We start from the raw sequence: 20,316 nt of genomic DNA, 5'->3' as shown, positions 1-20,316 counted from the left end.
TTGTGGTCTAGTAACAGAGATGAGCTTCCTTCAATCCATCTTGTAGTGATGATAGTAACCTAGCGGCGTGCTCCCTTCAACTAAGGTTAAGTTATAAGGATATTCCCACCTTCCAATACTTGTCAATTTCTATATTATGATTTTATTGTTTATAGATTAAGCTGGATTTTATCATGTAATTAATAAAACCATTATATAGAAATTGACAAGTATTGCAAGGGGGTAATCTCCTTATAACTTAAGCTTAGTTGTGTTGAGCCAATACGGGTCAAAATATGAGATTTATAAGTTGTGCTCCCTTGAATCCATCGAGTAGTGGCGATAACAACCTTGCGGTGTGCTCCTTTCAGTCCATCATGTAGTGATGATAACAACCTTGTGGTCTAGTAACAGAGATGTGCTTCCTTCAGTCCCTCATGTAGTGATGATAACAACCTTGTGGTCTGGTAACAGAGATGTGCTTCCTTCAGTCCATCATGTAGTGATGATAACAACCTTGTGGTCTGGTAACAGAGATGTGCTTCCTTCAGTCCATCATGTAGTGATGATAACAACCTTGTGGTCTAGTAACAGAGATGTGCTTCCTTCAGTCCATCTTGTAGTGATGATAGCAACCTCGTGGTCTAGTAATAGAGATGTGCTTCCTTCAATCCATCATGTAGTGATGATAACAACCTTGTGGTGTGCTCCCTTCAATCCATCATGTAGTGATGATAACAACCTTGTGGTGTGCTCCCTTCAATCCATCATGTAGTGACGATAACAACCTTGTGGTGTGATTCCTTCAATCCAGCATGTAGTGATGATAACAACCTTGTGGTGTGCTCCCTTCAATCCATCATGTAGTGACGATAACAACCTTGTGGTGTGATTCCTTCAATCCATCATGTAGTGATGATAACAACCTTGTGGTGTGATTCCTTCAATCCATCATGTAGTGATGATAGCAACCTTGTGGTCTCGTAACAGAGATGTACTTCCTTCAATCCATCATGTAGTGATGATAACAACCTTCTGGTGTGCTCCCTTCAATCCACGATGTAGTGATGATAGCAACCTCGTGGTCTCGTAGCAGAGATGTGCTTCCATCAATCCATTATGTAGTTAGATCGTTGTAATTTGATGTTGTGCTGTTCCTAATTCTGAATTTTTATGTAAATAAATAAATGAATATAGTGATGTTAATACCTTCACCAGAGTGCTTTCAATCCAGCCATCTACAGCAATTGTCTTCCAGGACAAGGTTATTGTTGTCACCAACAAAGAGGTTAGGTTCACTAAGAATGTTAGTATTTATTTTATAATTGCATTCCTATCATTTTCAGCAAGAGTTTTAAAACATTACCTTTGGCACTTACGCGAAACACCCTGATCGCACATTCTTAACAACATTTAAATTGCTATGCCTTTTGAAGTGTACACAATTGGAATGTTCATTGGACGATTGATCGTCGAACAAAGTGATGAAACATCAAATTATTCATGATACTGGACGCAAACAAAGCAGGTTGCGTGTCTCCAGATGTATCACATTGTTTCAATTGACAGTTTACCACCATGTAGAGCACAATGTGCACGACGTCTATGAACTAAAAATACAAAAATCACTAAAACTGAGGTAATCAACGTCATCCTCTGGAACCTTCGTAGGAAAAATCAGAAAGGTAGGACATCAGTAATAAAATAATAATTGGACAAACCAGGACATCGAACATAAGAATCCAAAAAGTAAGCATGAATGATGGCACACATGATCAATCAATCAATACTGATCTGCATTTAGGGCAGTCGCCCAGGTGGCAGATTCCCTATCTGTTGTTTTCCTAGCCTTTTCTTAAATGATTTCAGAGAAATTGGTAATTTATTGAACATCTCCCTCGGTAAGTAATTCCAATCCCTAACTCCCCTTCCTATAAATGTATATTTGCCACAATTTGTCCTCTTGAATTTCAAATTTATCTTCATATTGTGATCTCCCCTACTTTTAAAGAAGCCACTCAAACTTATTCGTCAACTAATGCCACTCCACGCCATCTCTCCGCTGACAACTCTCATCATTGTTCCGTATTGAAAATTACGTTAGGCATAGAATGTCAAGGATGATTCAATGCTTTCCACATTTAATGTGCTTTGAATCTACATGCATTTTTGTAGACTTATCAGGTCAGGTACATGTTTCACACATTATTTGGGCATCTTCAGCCAGTAGACAACCTTTAGGTCAAGGTTTGGGGCCTTTTTAACCATATATAGTATACGAACGCTAATAATCTCTTAAGACTAACGTGCCAGGATAATAATTTTAAAAAGTGAACAAAACATAACTGTGGGTAACACATTTAAAGCTTGTCGGTCCTATTCTACCTAACTTAAAAATTATGTCCAAAACTAAAATGGATCTTCTTCTTTTATCAAAAGTCTTGGGTAAAGAGGATATTACAAACCGAGGTTCATTTGACCCAGCTATATCATTTCATGTTCTTGACATACCATAACTAATGTCAGAATGTGTTGTCAACCACAAGTGGAGATTTAGAACTGATTGTTAGATGTAGGCTGGTCAAGATTGTCGTGAATGAAAATATAATTTTAAATTAACGGTGTTTTTACACAGTTAAAACTTGTCAGTCCTATTATACTTAAAAATATGTTCAAAACTAAAATGGATTTTCTTCCTCTAACATAAGTTTTGAGAAAAGAGGATTTTGATACTGGGGCTTATTTAAACCACATATTTCATTTTCATGTTTTTGACGTAACTAATGTTGAAATGTGTTGTCAAACACAAGTGGAGATTTAATACTGATTGTTATATATAGACTGGTCAAGAACGTTGTTTTGAATGAAACTGTAAGCGTCTTGACTTCGGGACTTATTTAACGACAAGGAATTGTAAAGAGTACATATTAAGCTGTTTCTTAGTTTTAGGCTGCAACTTAATTGAGAAGAACCATCCTTGACGCGTGATACAGTCTTGTATGAATATCATTCCTGTTGATGTGTTGCTTGGTCTTTGGGAGGGATCTTAAGATTATCTGTAATGAAGTAAAAAGTAATTTTAATTAACAATTTGGGGCACGCGTTGTGACAAAATGTATTAAACTAACACCTCATAACTGTAAAATGACTTACTTGTTCAATTCATACTACGTGGACCTGTCTGTTCCGGGAGCGCCTGTCTTATTAATATTTCTACTCCTGGTGTTGTATTGGTGCGGTAATGGAGGGGCAGGGCATGGAGGGAGAGTGGGGGTTGGCTGGTCTATGTGCTGTTGCCGGAGGGGAGTTTCTAGAAGCGATATGGGCGGGCTTAACATTTGGCATGGTGGATGAAGAATTTGAGTGTGGAGATTTAAATAATTAAGGGATTTTGTTTTCATTTGAATTCACGATATTAATTCATCTATAGTTGGGCCCAGGAGAGTTGAAGTCTGACGTTTAGCGCCACCGGTGACAAAAATTTGACTAACGCTGCTCGAAAGTGGTCTGTTGCTATAGAAACGATAACGGAGATGCCATATTTAAGGATGTTTTCGCCACGTGTGTTGGCTTGCTCTCGATCACATTTGTGATATTATTTCGCGTGGTACTGTGTTAGCTGTTGCTGGTTTATGTAATAATTTAAGTGTTTGTTTTCTGAATATTATTGTTGTTGTTAGTTGATTTTTGTAAGTTCATCAGCGGCTAGTTGTGCAATTCTATTTTCTATTTGTTGAGATTATTGTCACTTCTCGGAAAGGACGTGTTCTGTCTTAAATGGCGAAATAATTAGCACGAGCTTAAGAACGGGTCAAAGTTTATTGAATTGCATTGGGCCTACATAGTTGATTAAATATTCAGTCTGTATGAAAGGGTGATATGATATAACTATGACAACACAGCGTACTTCGTTGTTACTGCTTTCGCCGCTCAAATATCAGACTTCAACTCTCGTAGGCCCAACTATAGGTGTTAATTCGTACAAAGGATTTTTAATTTCATTGACATCATTAACATTTTGATTTTTATTATAGGTCTGGTCCAAAAAGTTAAGTAGATTTTCCAGTTCGTTCATTAATATTCCTTTACCTATGCTTCTAATGATGGTAAGATATTTCTCTATGGATGTAAAATGATGGCCCGTTTCTCTCATATGTTCCCTCATCGTTGAGTACTTGTTGTGTTTTTAAGCATTATAATGTTCCAAACATCTCGTGTGAAAGCTCCGTCCAGTTTGATCTATATAAAAGAAATCACATTGTGTACATGTTAGTTTATATACGCCAGACCTTGAATAATGGTTGCTATTGTAATTGACCTTGTTGTGGTTAAAAATATGTTTTGATTGGTGTTAACTGTCCTGAAGGCTATATTGTGCTTGTTTAAAGTATTTGCAATCTGATGGACGGCTGGGTTATTATATGTAAATATGGCGAAACTAGTTTTTTAGGTGTGTCCGGAACGAGATTAGTGGACAATTTAATTTTTATTTCATTAATTAAACGGTTTACCATATTAATTTTAAACCCGTAGAGTTGAGCAAGATTCCTTGTGTACTTCAGTTCAATTTTTAAATTGTTGGGAGAAAGAGGAATTTTAAAAGCTCTATAAATTAAATTATAGAAAGAGGTTTGTTTTTGGGATTCGGGATGTAGGGATGAATTCATAATAGTTAAGGGAGAGTGTGTAGGTTTCCTGTATATTCGAAAATCGAAGGTATTATGTCCGCGTGTAACCGTTAAATCCAAAAAGTTTAAGGAATTCTTGACCTCGTCCTCTTTAGTAAACTTAACATTGGGATCAATTTTGTTTAGGGACTCCCAAATCTCGTCGCTATTAGTGAAATCTTTGTCGAAAATTACGAAAGAATCGTCTACAAATCTGAGCCACAAACATACGCCTTTTATTTATGTTGTAATTTTTGTGTATTCTATTGTATCCATATAAATGTCTGCTAGGATGCCAGAAAGGGGCTCGCCCATCGCTAAGCCTTTTTGCTGGTAAAACTTTCCGTTGAAAGAGAAATTGTTATTGCTTAAGACAAAATGTAAAATCTTCATGAATTCTTAAATTCCCATCTTACTAAGGCCGCCGTGTTTATTGAAATTATTATTGACATCATAGGAGCACAATGTGTGATTGGGCTCCTATGATGTCGTAAATATGTACCCGACCATCCTTACCAAAGAAACTGTAAGAATTCATGAAGATTTTAAATTTTGTCTTAAACAGTTCTTAAAAAAACTTTCGAATATTATTCCTAGCCCCAATGGTTATGAACTGAGGTTAGACCACTCTGCATATTACAGTATAGTGTTAATGCTGCAACGACTGAAACAACGAGACACACTTGGTGCCAATTATTTTGTATCCTTTCTCCCCATGCTGTTCTCTTGTAAATATGTACCGGTATTATAAGCTTGTAATTTCCCAACTGTTCGATGTAATATTGTAAAATTACTGTATAATTACCCTGTCAAACTGTGATCGTTCAACCGATGGCAGTAATTAGTGTTATGAACATTGACGCCAGACACTTTATACCCCTTCTCCCCACACTGCTTCCATGTACATATATGTTGAAACTTTATAATTTCCTATTATTTTCTAATAGACTAGCGTCAATTATTCTTCGGACCACCACTGCTGGACACTGCTAAAATACCCTGTGATTTTACGCATTGGTGCCGACTACTGTGTCTATAAACATATATTGTTTATCTGTATCATCACTGAACATTGTTTTGTTTTTTCCATTGTAATATGTTAAGTTTGTATCTTAGTATTTACAATTTAATTACTTATCAGGTACCTGATTTATGCCTTAAGGTGGTACTATGACTGATGAAGCCCTCAAAGAAGGGCGAAACATGTCTCAAATGGAAATAATAATAAATTCCTAAATGTTTAAAAATTTATAATGTATTGAATAGGAGACACAATAAACCTTTTAGCATCCTACATACCTTTATTATACCGGTACTACACAAATATTTTATAATAATAAAATAAGCCCGCTAAATTCTAATAAGATACGTTCAGACGTATCCTAATTACAATACCGGTACCGTATGTCACTACTAAGCACAAACAGAAATGAAAATTGCAAGTTTGAAATTTGCAAGATCTACTGTAGGCCTACTCAAAGATTACCAACAAAGTTAAATGCTTAGACAGGTTATTACTAGTACTCTGCTCTAATAGATACACACGAAATATACACACGAATATTGCAGGCAAGGTACGGTAGCCTGCTATCTAAATATACGGTACTGTATCTACACTACAAATGCCAGATGAAATGTGGTTATATGAATTTTTACCGCTGGTGGATTATTACTATTTTCCCTGCTACGCGGGACGGAAAATAAAAGTGCACTTAAATGCTCAAAAATAAGAGTTTCTCTACAATAATTTCTGTCGAAACTACGCCGGGGGCTTGAACTGCAATATTATTGGGATATAGGAATTTGATTATTGACTTTTACTCGATGAATAATCCAAGGTGGTAAGTACAAAGTATGCAGGGAACTAAGACTACAAATTATCAGAATAAAGTAATCAGCTGATTTTGTATTTATTTACACAACTACGATGTGCATGTAGCAACAATTGTCAACAATTCTAATAGAATCGTCAACAATCCTAAAACTGTTATGTATGGTATCGTAATTATCCAGTGAAATTACCTTGAATTCTTTTTAACTTCTTCTTTAATCGAAGTTTACAGACGTATCGTGTTATTTAATTTAATAAATTATTACGTCCATGATAGTTCGAACGGCTATCTATACGAGATATCGGAAAAGTTGCGGCAGAAGTTACAATGAGTTACAACTCCTGATGATAATCTGCCTTTGTAAGTATTACACCAACGAACCTACAGATATTTAAAAATATTAAAAGTTAATATCAAACCAGTCTATGGACTGATGACTCAAACAACAACATTATTACCTAAAGTATTTCCTAAACCTAAATTCTAAACAAGGTACACCTGGCTAGCCTACTTAACCTAGAAAACGTAATCTACTGATATCAACTGAATTGTTATAAAATTCAAATAAATATTACTACTCCCAATTTCTACCAACAAGCACTAAACACCATTATATAAATAGCACTAAATGGAACACACACACAAAAAATTTAAACAATTTCAATAGGTTTTAACTACCTTGTCACTACAATAATGCAAGAGCTCTCTGAACAGCCAACCGTTCACAAGCGCATCCTACAATGCATATTACAAAGATACAATTATCAGAATGTTTACTTTTCCAATCCAGAATGCATGTCTAGAAATCATTACTCTTGGGTCTGCCATCCACGCTGGCCGGTACTGCAAACGAGGGCGGGTATGTGGTAAAATGGTTCGTGCAGCTCACTTCCTTTGGGGCTGCTTGGAAAGAGCTGCTCCATCTTAGAAGAAGGACAAAGTTTACTTTTACAACTACTGGAAGTTATTTGAGTGGGAAGTTTTGACACCACACCCTCTAAAAAGATGTTCCATTCCGCTATCTTTGGTTTCCGTTCATTTTTGTTGTATCGACCAGAGGGGATTTATTCCCTTTTTGACAATAACTTGCTGTTCCCCACTTTCACTACATCTTTGTCCAGCTTCATGGCTAAATGGTTAGCGTGCTGGCCTTTGTTCACAGGGGTCCCAGGTTTGATTCCCGGCAGGGTCAGGTATCTTACCATCATTGGTTAATTCCGCTGACACAGGGGCTGAGTGTATGCGTCGTCTTCATCATCACGACGCGCAGGTTACCTACTAGCGTCAAATCAGAAGACCTGCACCTGGCGAGCCAAACATGTCCTCGGACCCTCCCGGCACTAAAAGCCATGCGCCATTTCATTTACTACATCTTTGATTAAAGAAAACCATCAGCTCACATTTCCAGAAATAGTAAATGTTTGCCTAACACGCTGACACTTCTTGAGAAGGTAATTATGATTGAACCAGATATCACTTTGGACTTCCCCGGACACAACAAATACAAGGAAGTATCCTGGACAATCTGGACCTGTGGTAAGCCTAGTTCTAAGACAAAAGTTAAGTTCTCTCTTCAACAATTTGTTTTGTTTTCAGATTCCGAGCTGCAGATGGCGGCGAATTCAACGTTGCATTCCAACCTGCAGGTGGCTTCTGGAACCATGAACCAACACTGCGCGATCTGTGGAGATCGGGCCACGGGAAAACACTATGGCGCAGCATCTTGTGATGGCTGCAAAGGTTTCTTTAGACGATCCGTCCGCAAAAACCACCTCTATACTTGTCGGTGAGTTAACAATTACACTTAATTTTTTTATTTTTTTGATGCCCCTTCTATGCAAATCTTGCCAGCAAAGATATTTCCAAGGGTGATATACAGTAATCTATGTGTAATTTTAGTCTTGCTGCTTCATATTTAACTTTTCAATCAATCAATCAATCAATCAATCAATCAATCAATCAATCAATCAATCAATCAATCAATAAATCAATCAATCAAATCAGTCACTACTGATCTGCATTTACGGCAGTTGCCTTGATGGCAGATACCCTATCTGTTGTTTTCCTAGCCTTTTCTTGAATGATTTCAAAGAAATTGGAAATTTATTGACCATTTCCCTTGGTAAGTTATTCCAGTCCCTAACTTCTCTTGCTATAAACGATAATTTGCTCCATTTCGTCCTCTTGAATTCCAAATTTATCTGCATATTGTGTTCTTTCCTACTTTTAAAGACACCACTCAAACTTATTCGTCTACTAATGTCATTCCACGCTATCTCCCCACTGACAGCTCGGAACATACCACTTATGATATAGATGGTGGTTCCCATAGGGAACCTGAAATATTTGTCCCGAATGAGTAAATTTATAATACCAATATCCATTAATTGGGCATTATAAATTTTCTAGCTAACTCATTCCTGGTTGCCAGCATTTCGCCCCAGTATGCTTAGTTGGGCTCATCAGTTGGTAAATAGCACACCTACCAAGACGCATGGTTAGTGCATACCGTGGAGGCCACTGCACAGGCTACTTGGAGCCACCGGCAGTGGCAATATACTTTGAGAGACTTTGTCTCATTACCAAAAAATGATGCCTGCCTGGCCATCAGATGATACAGATGACGATTCCTATAGGGGACCTGAAATATTTGTCCTGAATGAGTAATCTACTTGTAATCTACTCAGATTTTTTGTTGTCCAAGTCCAGCATTCTGATCCATAGGCCAGTATTGGCAAATAATATGATTTATGAATCATGATGTTTGCTTTGGCAGGTAAATTTCTAATCATGTCTGATACACAGTAATAAAATTTTGAGCAATTTCCTATCCTCTCTGAAATTTCTTCCTTGATGTTTCCTTTCCCAGTTAGCTTACTTCCTAGGTATTTAAAAGCATCTACTTCTTTAAGAAATTTTCCATTACACCTAACATCCTTCATTTTGTTGTTTTTTCTACTGATTTTCATTACCTCACTTTTCGTTAAACTTATTTCCATGCCTGCTTCTTCAATTGCCCTCTGCCAGGTATTTCGTTTTTTTTCTTTCTAATTTTTGTTCCTTTGCTTCCCATATCATTACATCATCTGCATATGCTATGACTTTCATACATTTGCTGTTTACCCTTGGCGAACTTTCCTCATAATGTTGTCCATCAATATATTAAAGAGCACTGGTGAAGGTACACTTCCTTGTCGAACTCCTCTGTCTGTTCTAAACTATTCCGATTTTTTGCCATCTGTTATAACACAGTTCAGATATTTGTTGTACATGTTTCGAATTCTGAATTGAATTTCTCTTGACAATTCCATTTTATTCAGCCCTTGCCATATCTCTTCTCTTTTAACCGTGTCATAAGCCTTTTGTATATCTATGAATGCAAGTGCGATGTATTTCCCAAATTCCCATTTCTTTTCTACTGTTTGTCTAGCTGTAAATATGGCATCAATGGTTGATATTCCAGATATAAATCCTTGTTGTTCTTCTCTTATTTGTGAATCTATCTTGTTCTTGATTTTTGTAAGATTATCTTTTCGTAAATCTTCATGCAATAACACAGTAATGCTATTCCTTCGTAGTTCTCACAAAGTGCCTCATTACCCTTTATAAAAATGGGCATATTTTCTTTTTCTTTTTTAGAATTGGCTTTATGTCTCACCGACACAGATAGGTTTTATGGCGACGATGGGATATGAAAGTCCCAGGAGTGGAAACGAAGCGACCATGGCCTTAATTAAGGCACAGCCCCAGCATTTGGCTGGTGTGAAAATGGTAAGTCACAGAAAACCATCTTCAGGGCTGCCGACAGTGGGGCTCTAACCCAGTAGCGTAGCCAGGATTTCAGTTTGGGGGGGGGCATTCATCCAGAATTTTATTTTGATAGGTGTCCAAACTTCCATAGTTTAGGTGGTGTAGAATACCGAAAAATGAAATGGGTGTCCTTGGATCCAAGTAAGAGTGGTGGATTCGTGCGGATTCCGGAAGCAAATAGTAATTTTCTTCTTCTTTTCCTTCTTCTTCTTCTTCCTCCTCTTCTTATTTTCCCACATCTGTGGGGTCGCGGGTGCGAACTGTGTCGCACATGTGGATTTGGCCCTGTTTTACGGCCGTATGTCTTTCCCGACGCCAACCCTATATAGAGGGATGTAATCAGTGTTGTGTGTTTCTTTGGTGGTTGGTAGTGTAGTATGTTGTCTGAATATGAATATGTTGGGACAAACACCTAGTCCCCAGCCAGAAGAATTAATCAGACGCGATTAAAATCCCCGACCCAGCCGGGAATCGAACCCGGAACCGTCTTAACCGAAGGCCTCAACACTGATCATTCAGCCAATGAGTCAGACTCCGTAAGTTAATATTAATGCACATTATATATAACATGCTCAATAAAAGTACATTCGTTAAAACTCCTGGGGTGTCTGGACTTGCTTGTACGAGCCCCCCGTCCCCCCGTCCCCCGGCTACATCTGTTACTCCCATCCCAACATAACTGCAGCATTTCATATATTCCGAGTACAAGTGAAATGAATGCAAGAATAAACAGTTTGAGTAAGGATACAATATTCTGGTTTAGAATAAATACGGTAATGTTATTATAATAATGGTCATGTAAAATGTAATAAAGAAGTGACATTTTATACAAATAATGCGACAAAGATATACACACACACGCGTCGAATACAGGTTTCTCGCCCTTCTTGTCCATGGCTAGATGATGAAGGCAAGAGAATGATGGCCCACCGTGACTCGTTATTTCGACATTATAAAAAAACCCTAGATGACACAGACTTCGAATCTAACCGCATCTTAAGTATTCTACGGCCCCTAATTTTCTGTATTTTTATCAATGACATACCATCTGTGACAGGAAATAACACGCATGACCTCTGTGCTGACGATCTTCAAATATATCGAAACTGCAAGACAAGAAGATATTAACAGGGACCTCCGACGACTCAGTGTACTGTATATGCACAACGAAGCTCTCTTATACTAAACTGCAAAAAAACTCAGACAATTATAATTGGATCACGAAAATTACTGAGCTGCTCAAACAATGTCGCAATCCCGCCTATCCTACTGAATTATTTCCTACAGTAAAACGGTTTAAAATCCCGGCGTAATGATGAATGAAGCAGTAAAACGATTTTTGGAGTTCTTCACCCTCTTAAACGGCAGAGGGATGTATTTCCATTTCAGATACAGGGCAAAAGAATACAGACATTCATTCTCCCTATTCTTGATTATTGTGACGTTGTTTTAGTTGACATGACGAGAGAAGAAACACTTAAACTTCAACGAGCACTGAATTTCTGCCTGCGATTTATTTACAATATCTGGTACGATGTTCATATCACCCCGATGTCTGATAAACGTCGGCAGCTACACACTTTAACGATGGTGTTTAGGAGTGTTAGCTGAAAGTCAGCCAATGTATATTTCTTCTAAATTCATCTTTTTATCATCATTTCACAACTTAAATACACGTTCTAGATTCATTCTTTCTATTTCACTGCACCGCACAAATAAAATTAATAGATCATTTGTGGTGACTGTCGCCAGATTATGTAATTCCCTGCCAGTTCAGGTCAGATCAACTAGCTTTTTAAAATCACGATTTAAGGTCACCTGCCGAGATTACCTGCTGAGGACAACTGACTGAATGGTTGAAGTATGAATGTGTGCGTTCCTGAGGATTAGCCATTTTTAAGAGTTTTTAATATTAATTTAGTAAGTAATGTATTTAAATTTATTTTCAATTCTATTAATTTATGTAGATTTAACTATTTTAAGTATCTCAGTATTTTATTTAAGATTCTGATTAGTATGTGGTTAAGTGTACGAGAGGGCCTGGAGCCTTAACTTCGCCACTGTACAGAAGGCACTAATAACTAAATAAACAAATAAATAAATAAATAAATAAATAAATAAATAAATAAATATATATATAATGTAAAGCGTATGGGTATAGTTCTTTTGTTAGTTGGTAAAGAAAAATACGCGTTACAACACATACTACGTAGGGTTTACCTTGTCCTATTAGTTTCCAACGCGGTTAGGGCCACGCAGCTGTGAGCTTGCATCCGGGAGGTGGATTCGAACCCCACTGTCGGCAGCCCTGAAAATGTTTTCCCGTGGTTTCCAATTTTCACACCAAGCAAATGCTGGAGCTGTACCTTAATTAAGGCCACGGCCGCTTCCTTCCCACTTCTAAGCCTTTCCTATCACACCGTCGCCATAAGACCTATCTGTGTCGGTGCGACGTAAAGTAAATTGTTAATTACTTTCCTCAGAAGCCTGGGATACAGAATATAGTAGTATAAAGTTAAAGTTTTGTGATGCTAATATTCGTATGTATAGTTTTTATTATCGTGCCAGAAACCAACGACACTGAGCTGTTGCCATTTCAACGCCGTTTTAAGGGTTACCGATCCAAGCCGGGATTTGAACCTGCGAACTCGGACTCAGAAGGACAGAGACACAACCTACTGAGCCACATGAAAAGAAGGCGTTTGTGATTATTGTTATGAATAGATGCTGTTAGTATTTTTACAAATGTTTTATGACGAGCATTTATTAAGGCGTACGTTTTCTTACTGTCCTAAATGCACGAGGCCGGACAGAAGAACTAGCTGGAAGCTAAGGAGCCTTGCAGGGGTGTCGCTTCCTTCTCTGTTCACTTTTTAAACCAAACTCCATGACGTAACAGCCCCGAAGCGCCATCGCCTACCAAGCGACGGCTGTTCAGCCCCGAGGCCTGCAGATTACGAGGTGTCTTGTGGTCAGCTCGACGAATCCTCTCCACCGTTATTCTTGACTTTCTAGACCGGGGCCGCCATCTCACCGTCAGATAGCTCCTCAATTCTAAACACGTGGGCTGAGTGTACCTCGTACCAGCCCTCAGATCCAGGTAAAAGTCCTTGATCTGGCCGGGGCCTCCGGTAAGAGGCAGGCACGCTACCCCTACACTGTGGGGCTGGCTGGTTATTTTTAGGTCTCCTTATATTCGAATTTGACTTAAGGCATCCTGCATTCGATTCCCGACACTGACAGAGTTAAGAAAGACATGGGATGGGAAGAATACAACCTTGTTTTTGGGTGCAGTAGAGTTTTCCTTGAGTCTCCCGTAATCGAAATATCTACGGCCTGGAAGGTAGTCACCTTCACGGAGTGTAGTACCAAAGTGGTTCCTTTTTTAAGAAGACAAATTAAATAAAGATTCTACTTCCTCACAAACGAAGAACGATATTATCCATTTTACGAACAGTTTAAATAATGCAGCCGGTGTATGTTAAGAGTACAGAAGCTATAATTGTACATGGTAACAATCAAAACCAACAATATCTACTGAAGATCCGTCATCGCACTCGGTAGGACCGGCTTTCTTTTTATATCCACCGGGCGAGTTGGCCGTACGGTTAGGGGCGCACAGTTGTGTGCTTGCATCCGGGAGATAGTGGGTTCAAACACCACTATCGGCAGCCCTACAGATGGTTTTCTGTTGTTTCCCATTTTCACACCAGGCAAATGCTGGGGATGTACCTTAATTAAGGCCACGGCCGCTTCTTCCCACTCTCAGCCCTTTCCTTTCCCATCATCGCCATAAGACCTACGGTGCGACGTAAAGCAAATTCTAAATAAAAATAAATCTTTCCACAACCCCTTCCAAGGAAAAGTTGTATCCACACTACTGGCCTGAAATGATTTTGTGGGTATGCTACTGCATCCACTCACCATTTAAGGTACAAGGTAAGTCCGAAGAATGGTTGGATACTCAAAATACGCCACCATAAATGATGCGGTTCTGGCTCAAAAGTGTAAGGAAAGGTAAGGGACGGGATCTAGTGTTTTAAGTAGAATCCGTATCAATAGAACGTGACTTCCCATTTTAAAAATGTTTCATGTATCGACTGCGATTCAAGCCTGGGCCGTCCTGATGAGAAGATAGAACCATTGGGACTGAGTTATCACGCCCGCTAATTACAAAATAGTTACCCGCACTTTTGATGGTGCCATTTGAGGTTCCAATCAGTCCCCGGGCATTTGACAAAATATATAGGCCTACCTATCGAACTTAGGCTCGAGTCCGCGATTGTCTTGCTACTGTAAAAATAAATAAAAACTTTTTCATAACTTACCGAGGATGCACATAGTGTTGGCTTCTCAGTGACAAAACGATCCCTCTTCAAAAAAAGTTACTTATATGGCACAAAATGAGGAACTAACGTGCAGCTCACAATCCTGTCACAGTCTGCCCAACACTGCAACTTAAACACAGCACATCTCTCAACCACGGTACAACTCGAGGATCCCTAGGACATTGTTGTTTCCTGGAACCGATATGCAAAAACTGACACGATGTTGTATGTAAGCTTGCAACTGTTTATGGACGTGCCCCCCCCCCCTCGTTATCTCGGTGGCGTTTCTGCCCCCTACTGAGTAATCCCTTGCTAATTGCCCCTTTCTTCATGTCTTGACATTTGTCAACACACGGTTACATTCTCAATACTGAGGCCTCTACAGGTAAATATCCCCGCGCATCACAATCCTAAGTGTCTTCCTTTCATTCAAGCAGTACAAATATGGAGATTTATGTATGGCCCTATTGAGCCGTGCTAGTAGATTCTTGTCGCTCCGTTAACTTAACATTTCGGCGTACGTTTTTAAGTTGTTCGTACCGTACGTAAAACAACGGCTGATCCTCGCTCTAGTTTCAGGAAATATTTGGGGGGGGGGGCGGCCCCACTGGGCCCCCCCTTGGCTACGCCAGTGCTCTAACCCACTCTCTCCTGGATGCAGGTTCACAGCTGCGCGCACCTAACCGCACGACCAACTCACCCGGTAAAGAAAGGTACAATAATTGCCCTTGTCCATTCATCAGGACTCTCTCCATCGGTCCCTACTATCTTCATTATTCTATACAGCCACTGCATTCCAATAGGTCCTACAGCTTTAATCATTTCCACTGTGATGTCATCTATTCCAGAAGCTTTGTCATTTTTCATTTCTAATACAGCTTTTTCTACATCCGACATTTGTAGATCTTCCAAGTGATAAATATCATTGTCTGTCCGTAATGAAGATACTGAATGTAGGATGCTAAAGGGTTTATTGTGTCACCTATTCAATACATTATAATTTTAAAAGCTTAGGAATTTATTATTTTCTTTTGAGACATGTTTCGCCCTTCATTGAAGGCATCATCAGTCATAGTACCTCCTCAGGGCTTAAATCAGGTACCTGATTGGTATTTAAATTGTAAACACTAAGATAAAAACTTAACATGTTACAATGGGAAAGTCAAGAAAAAAGAAAAACATGTTCATTGATGAAACAGTTAAACAATATACGTTTATAGACACAGTAGTCGGCACCAATGCGTAAAATCACAGAGTATTTAGCAGAGTAGAACAATGGTGGTCCTAAGAATAATTGATGCTACTCTATTAGGAAATCATAGGAAATTATAAAGTGTACACATATATTTACATGGAAACAGTTAGGGGAGAAAGGGTATAAAGTGTCTGCGTCAACGTTCATACGCAAATTACTGCCGTTGGTTGAACGATTAGAGGTTGACAGGGTAACTATACAGTATTTTACAATATCCAATTGAACAGTTGAGAAATTACAAGCTTATAATACATATTTACAAGGGAGCAACTTGGAAAAGAAAGGATAGAAAATGTCTGGTATCAAGTGCGTCCCGTTGTTTTAACCGTTGAGGAGGTACTATGACTGATGATGCCCTCAATGAAGCGCGAAACATGTCTCAAAAGGAAATAATAAATTCCTAAGTGTTTAAAATTATAATGTATCGAATAGGTGACACAATAAACTCTTTAGCATCCTACATTTGTAGATCTCCACTTCCTGTTTCATCTGAATGTTTATTCATCCCTTCCACTGTAATGGTGAAATTTATTTTATCTTCACATGTTTTTTTCGGTTCATTTGTTTCATTCTGTCCTTCTTTTTCTTCGCACACAGGTGTATTTTCTGTTTGCTTCATTCTTATAATTCTCCCCCGTCCCTTTTGTAAATTTTTCCAAGGACATCTTTTTAGCCAATGCTATCCTTTTCCTTGCTGCTCTGCTTAGTCATTTCCATTTGTCTCTATTATGTTCCGTTCTGTTTCTGAACCATTATCTCCACGCATTCTTATTTTTCTTCTTGACTCTATCTGCAAAGAGAATACTGCACCAGAAAATGATTAGGGAGCCAGAGCATGGGAAGGATCTCAGGCAGTGTTCGGTTTCTTATTGGAGCAGGTACAGAGGTGGATAATATCGCAGGGCGAATAATAGATGGTAAAATCATTTTGACAATATTTATTAAAAATATTCATGAAAATCACCCTGCAGTTGAAACTTTAAACTCAAATTTCCAGCCAATATATTCAAAAATGCAAAATAAAATATTGATGATGTTGTATTCTGAGACAACCAATGGATTAAAATGTCCAAAATAAATATCACATTCTTAGAGATCGTAAACACCCTACAGTTCATCTAATATCGATCAATCAATCAATACTGATCTGCATTTAGGGCAGTCGCCCAGGTGGCAGATTCCCTAACTGCTGTTTTCCTAGCCTTTTCCTAAATGATTTCAAAGAAATTGAAAATTTATTGAACATCTCCCTTGGTAAGTTATTCCAATCCCTAACTCCCCTTCCTATAAATGAATATTTGCCCCAGTTTGTCCTCCTGAATTCCAACTTTATCTTCATACTGTGATCTTTCCTACTTTTATAAACGCCATTCAAACTTATTCGTCTACTAATGTCATTCCACGCCATCTCTCCGCTGACAACTCGGAACATACCACTTAGTCGAGCAGCTCTTCTTCTTTCTCTCAATTCTTCCCAACCCAAACATTGCAACATTTTTGTAACGCTACTCTTTTGTCGGAAATCACCCAGAACAAATCGAGCTGCTTTTCTTTGGATTTTTTCCAGTTCTTGAATCAGGTAATCCTGGTGAGGGTCCCATACACTGGAACCATACTCTAGTTGGGGTCTTACCAGAGACTTATATGCCCTCTCCTTTACATACTTACTACAACCCCTAAACACCCTCATAACCATGTGCAGAGATCTGTACCCTTTATTTACAATCCCATTTATGTGATTACCCCAATGAAGATCTTTCCTTATATTAACACCTAGATACTTACAATGATCCCCAAAAGGAACTTTCACCCCATCAACGCAGTAATTAAAACTGAGAGGACTTTTCCTACTTGTAAAACTCACAACCTGACTTTTAACCCCGTTTATCAACATACCATTGCCTGCTGTCCATCTCACAATATTTTCGAGGTCACGTTGCAGTTGCTCACAATCTTGTAACTTATTTATCACTCTATAGAGAATAACATCATCCGCAAAAAGCCTTACTTCCGATTCCACTCCTTTACTCATATCATTTATACATATAAGAAAACATAAAGGTCCGATAATACTGCCTTGAGGAATTCCCCTCTTAATTATTACAGGGTCAGATAAAGCTTCACCTACTCTAATTCTCTCAGATCTATTTTCTAGAATATAGCAACCCATTCAGTCACTCTTTTGTCTAGTCCAATTGCACTCATTTTTGCCAGTAGTCTCCCATGATCCACCCTATCAAATGCTTTAGACAGGTCAATCGCGATACAGTCCATTTGACCTCCTGAATCCAAGATATCTGCTATATCTTGCTGGAATCCTACAAGTTGAGCTTCAGTGGAATAACCTTTCCTAAAACCAAATTGCCTTCTATCGAACCAGTTATTAATTTCACAAACATGTCTAATATAATCAGAAAGAATGCCTTCCCAAAGCTTACATACAATGCATGTCAAACTTACTGGCCTGTAATTTTCAGCTTTATGTCTATCACCCTTTCCTTTATACACAGGGGCTACTATAGCAACTCTCCATTCATCTGGTATAGCTCCTCCGACCAAACAATAATTAAATAAGTACTTCAGATATGGTACTATATCCCAACCCATTGTCTTTAGTATATCCCATGAAATCTGATCAATTCCAGTCGCTTTTCTAGTTTTTAACTTTTGTATCTTATTGTGAATGTCATTGGTATCATATGTAAATTTTATTACTTCTTTGGCCTTAGTCTCCTCTATCTCGACATTATCCTTGTAACCAACAATCTTTACATACTGCTGACTGAATACTTCTGCCTTTTGAAGATCCTCACATACACACGCCACTTGTTCATTAATTATTCCTGGAATGTCCTTCTTGGAACCTGTTTCTGCCTTAAAATACCTATACATACCCTTCCATTTTTCACTAAAATTCGTCTGACTGCCAATTATGCTTGCCATCATATTATCCTTAGCTGCCTTCTTTGCTAGATTCAATTTTCTAGTAAGTTCCTTCAATTTCTCCTTACTTCCACAGCCATTTCTAACTCTATTTCTTTCCAGTCTGCACCTCCTTCTTAGTCTCTTTATTTCTCTATTATAATAAGGTGGGTCTTTACCATTCCTTACCACCCTTAAAGGTACAAACCTGTTTTCGCATTCCTCAACAATTTCCTTAAACCCATCCCAGAGTCTGTTTACATTTATATTGACACAGTATTCTAGACTGGGTCTTTGCGCATTCCAGCACTCTGATTGTGCCAATCTATGTGAAATTATTCTAGCCTGTCCTTTTATGAAATTGCATAATGATGGGAGGTGTAGTAAAGTATTCAAGGCTTCTGTTAGCATAGTTCCCGTAGCTCCAGTTATGGCTATGCATGCCATTCTCTGCAGGCTATCCAATCAACTGATGACTTTACCTTGACATACTGCCTGCCACCAGATCACTGCAGCATAGGCCATCAACGGTCTAATGAACACTGTGTATATCCACATTACCATTGATCAATCAATCAATCAATCAATCAATCAATCAATCAATACTGATCTGCATTACGGGCACTCGCCCAGGTGGCAGATTCCCTATCTGTTGTTTTCCTAGCCTTTTCTTAAATGATTTCAAAGAAAATGGAAATCTATTGAACATCTCCCTTGGTAAGTTATTCCAATCCCTAACTCCCCTTCCTATAAATGAATATATTTCCCAGTTTGTTCTCTTGAATTCGAACTTTATCTTCATATTGTGAATTTTCCTACTTTTAAAGACGACACTCAAAATTATTCGTCCACTAATGTCATTCCACGCCATCTCTCCGCTGATAGCTCACAGCATACCACTTATCGTAATCTATGATCTTCAGAGTTATTGCATTTAATACGGCATACCTGCGAACCACGTGACCTTGCCGCGGTGGGGAGGCTTGCGTGTCCCAACGAAGCAGAGAGCCGAGTCGCAGGTGCAACCATATCGGATGGGTATCTGCCGAGAGACCAGACTAAGAAATGCTTCATCGAAAGGGAGGTAGCAGCCTTTCGGAAGTTGCAAGGGCGGCAGTCTGGATGATTAACTGATATGGCCTTGTAATAATACTCAACATGACTTAGCTGTGTTTATACTGCTACACGGCTGAAAGCAACGGGAAACTACAGGCGTAAATAACACCCGAGGACATGCAGCTATCCCTGTATGAACGATGTACTGATGATGGCTTCCTCCCGAAGGTAAACTAGTCCCCCCGTTCAGATCTCCGGGTGGGGACTACACGAGAGGGGGCGATCATCAGGAAGATGGATACTGACATTCTGCGAGTTGGAGCGTGGACTGTTAGAAGTTTGAATCGTTGTGGTAGGTTAGAGAATCTCAAAATGGAGGTGGATTGACTAAAGTTAGATGTAGTTGGTATAAGTGAAGTACGTTGGCAGGAAGAACAGGATATTTTTGGTCAGGGGTCTACCGAATT

At 38.7% G+C, this 20,316-nt stretch overlaps 1 protein-coding gene across 7 annotated transcripts in view; it reads left to right on the top strand.

The window, feature by feature from the left end:
• Hnf4 (Hepatocyte nuclear factor 4) overlaps positions 1-20,316 on the top strand; it is an 832,843-nt gene that overhangs the window by 478,684 nt on the left and 333,843 nt on the right. For all 7 annotated transcript variants that reach the window (XM_067140295.2, XM_067140296.2, XM_067140294.2 and 4 more), the window contains one exon: positions 8,075-8,264. In XM_067140295.2, coding sequence (XP_066996396.1) covers positions 8,075-8,264 — 190 coding nt within the window. The remainder of the gene's footprint in view (positions 1-8,074; positions 8,265-20,316) is intronic.

The sequence above is a fragment of the Anabrus simplex genome, chromosome 2 (genome assembly GCF_040414725.1).
Source record: "Anabrus simplex isolate iqAnaSimp1 chromosome 2, ASM4041472v1, whole genome shotgun sequence".
Lineage (NCBI taxonomy): Eukaryota > Metazoa > Arthropoda > Insecta > Orthoptera > Tettigoniidae > Anabrus > Anabrus simplex.
Note: the sequence above shows the minus strand (reverse complement) of the source record. Positions and strands in the feature narration are given on the sequence as shown.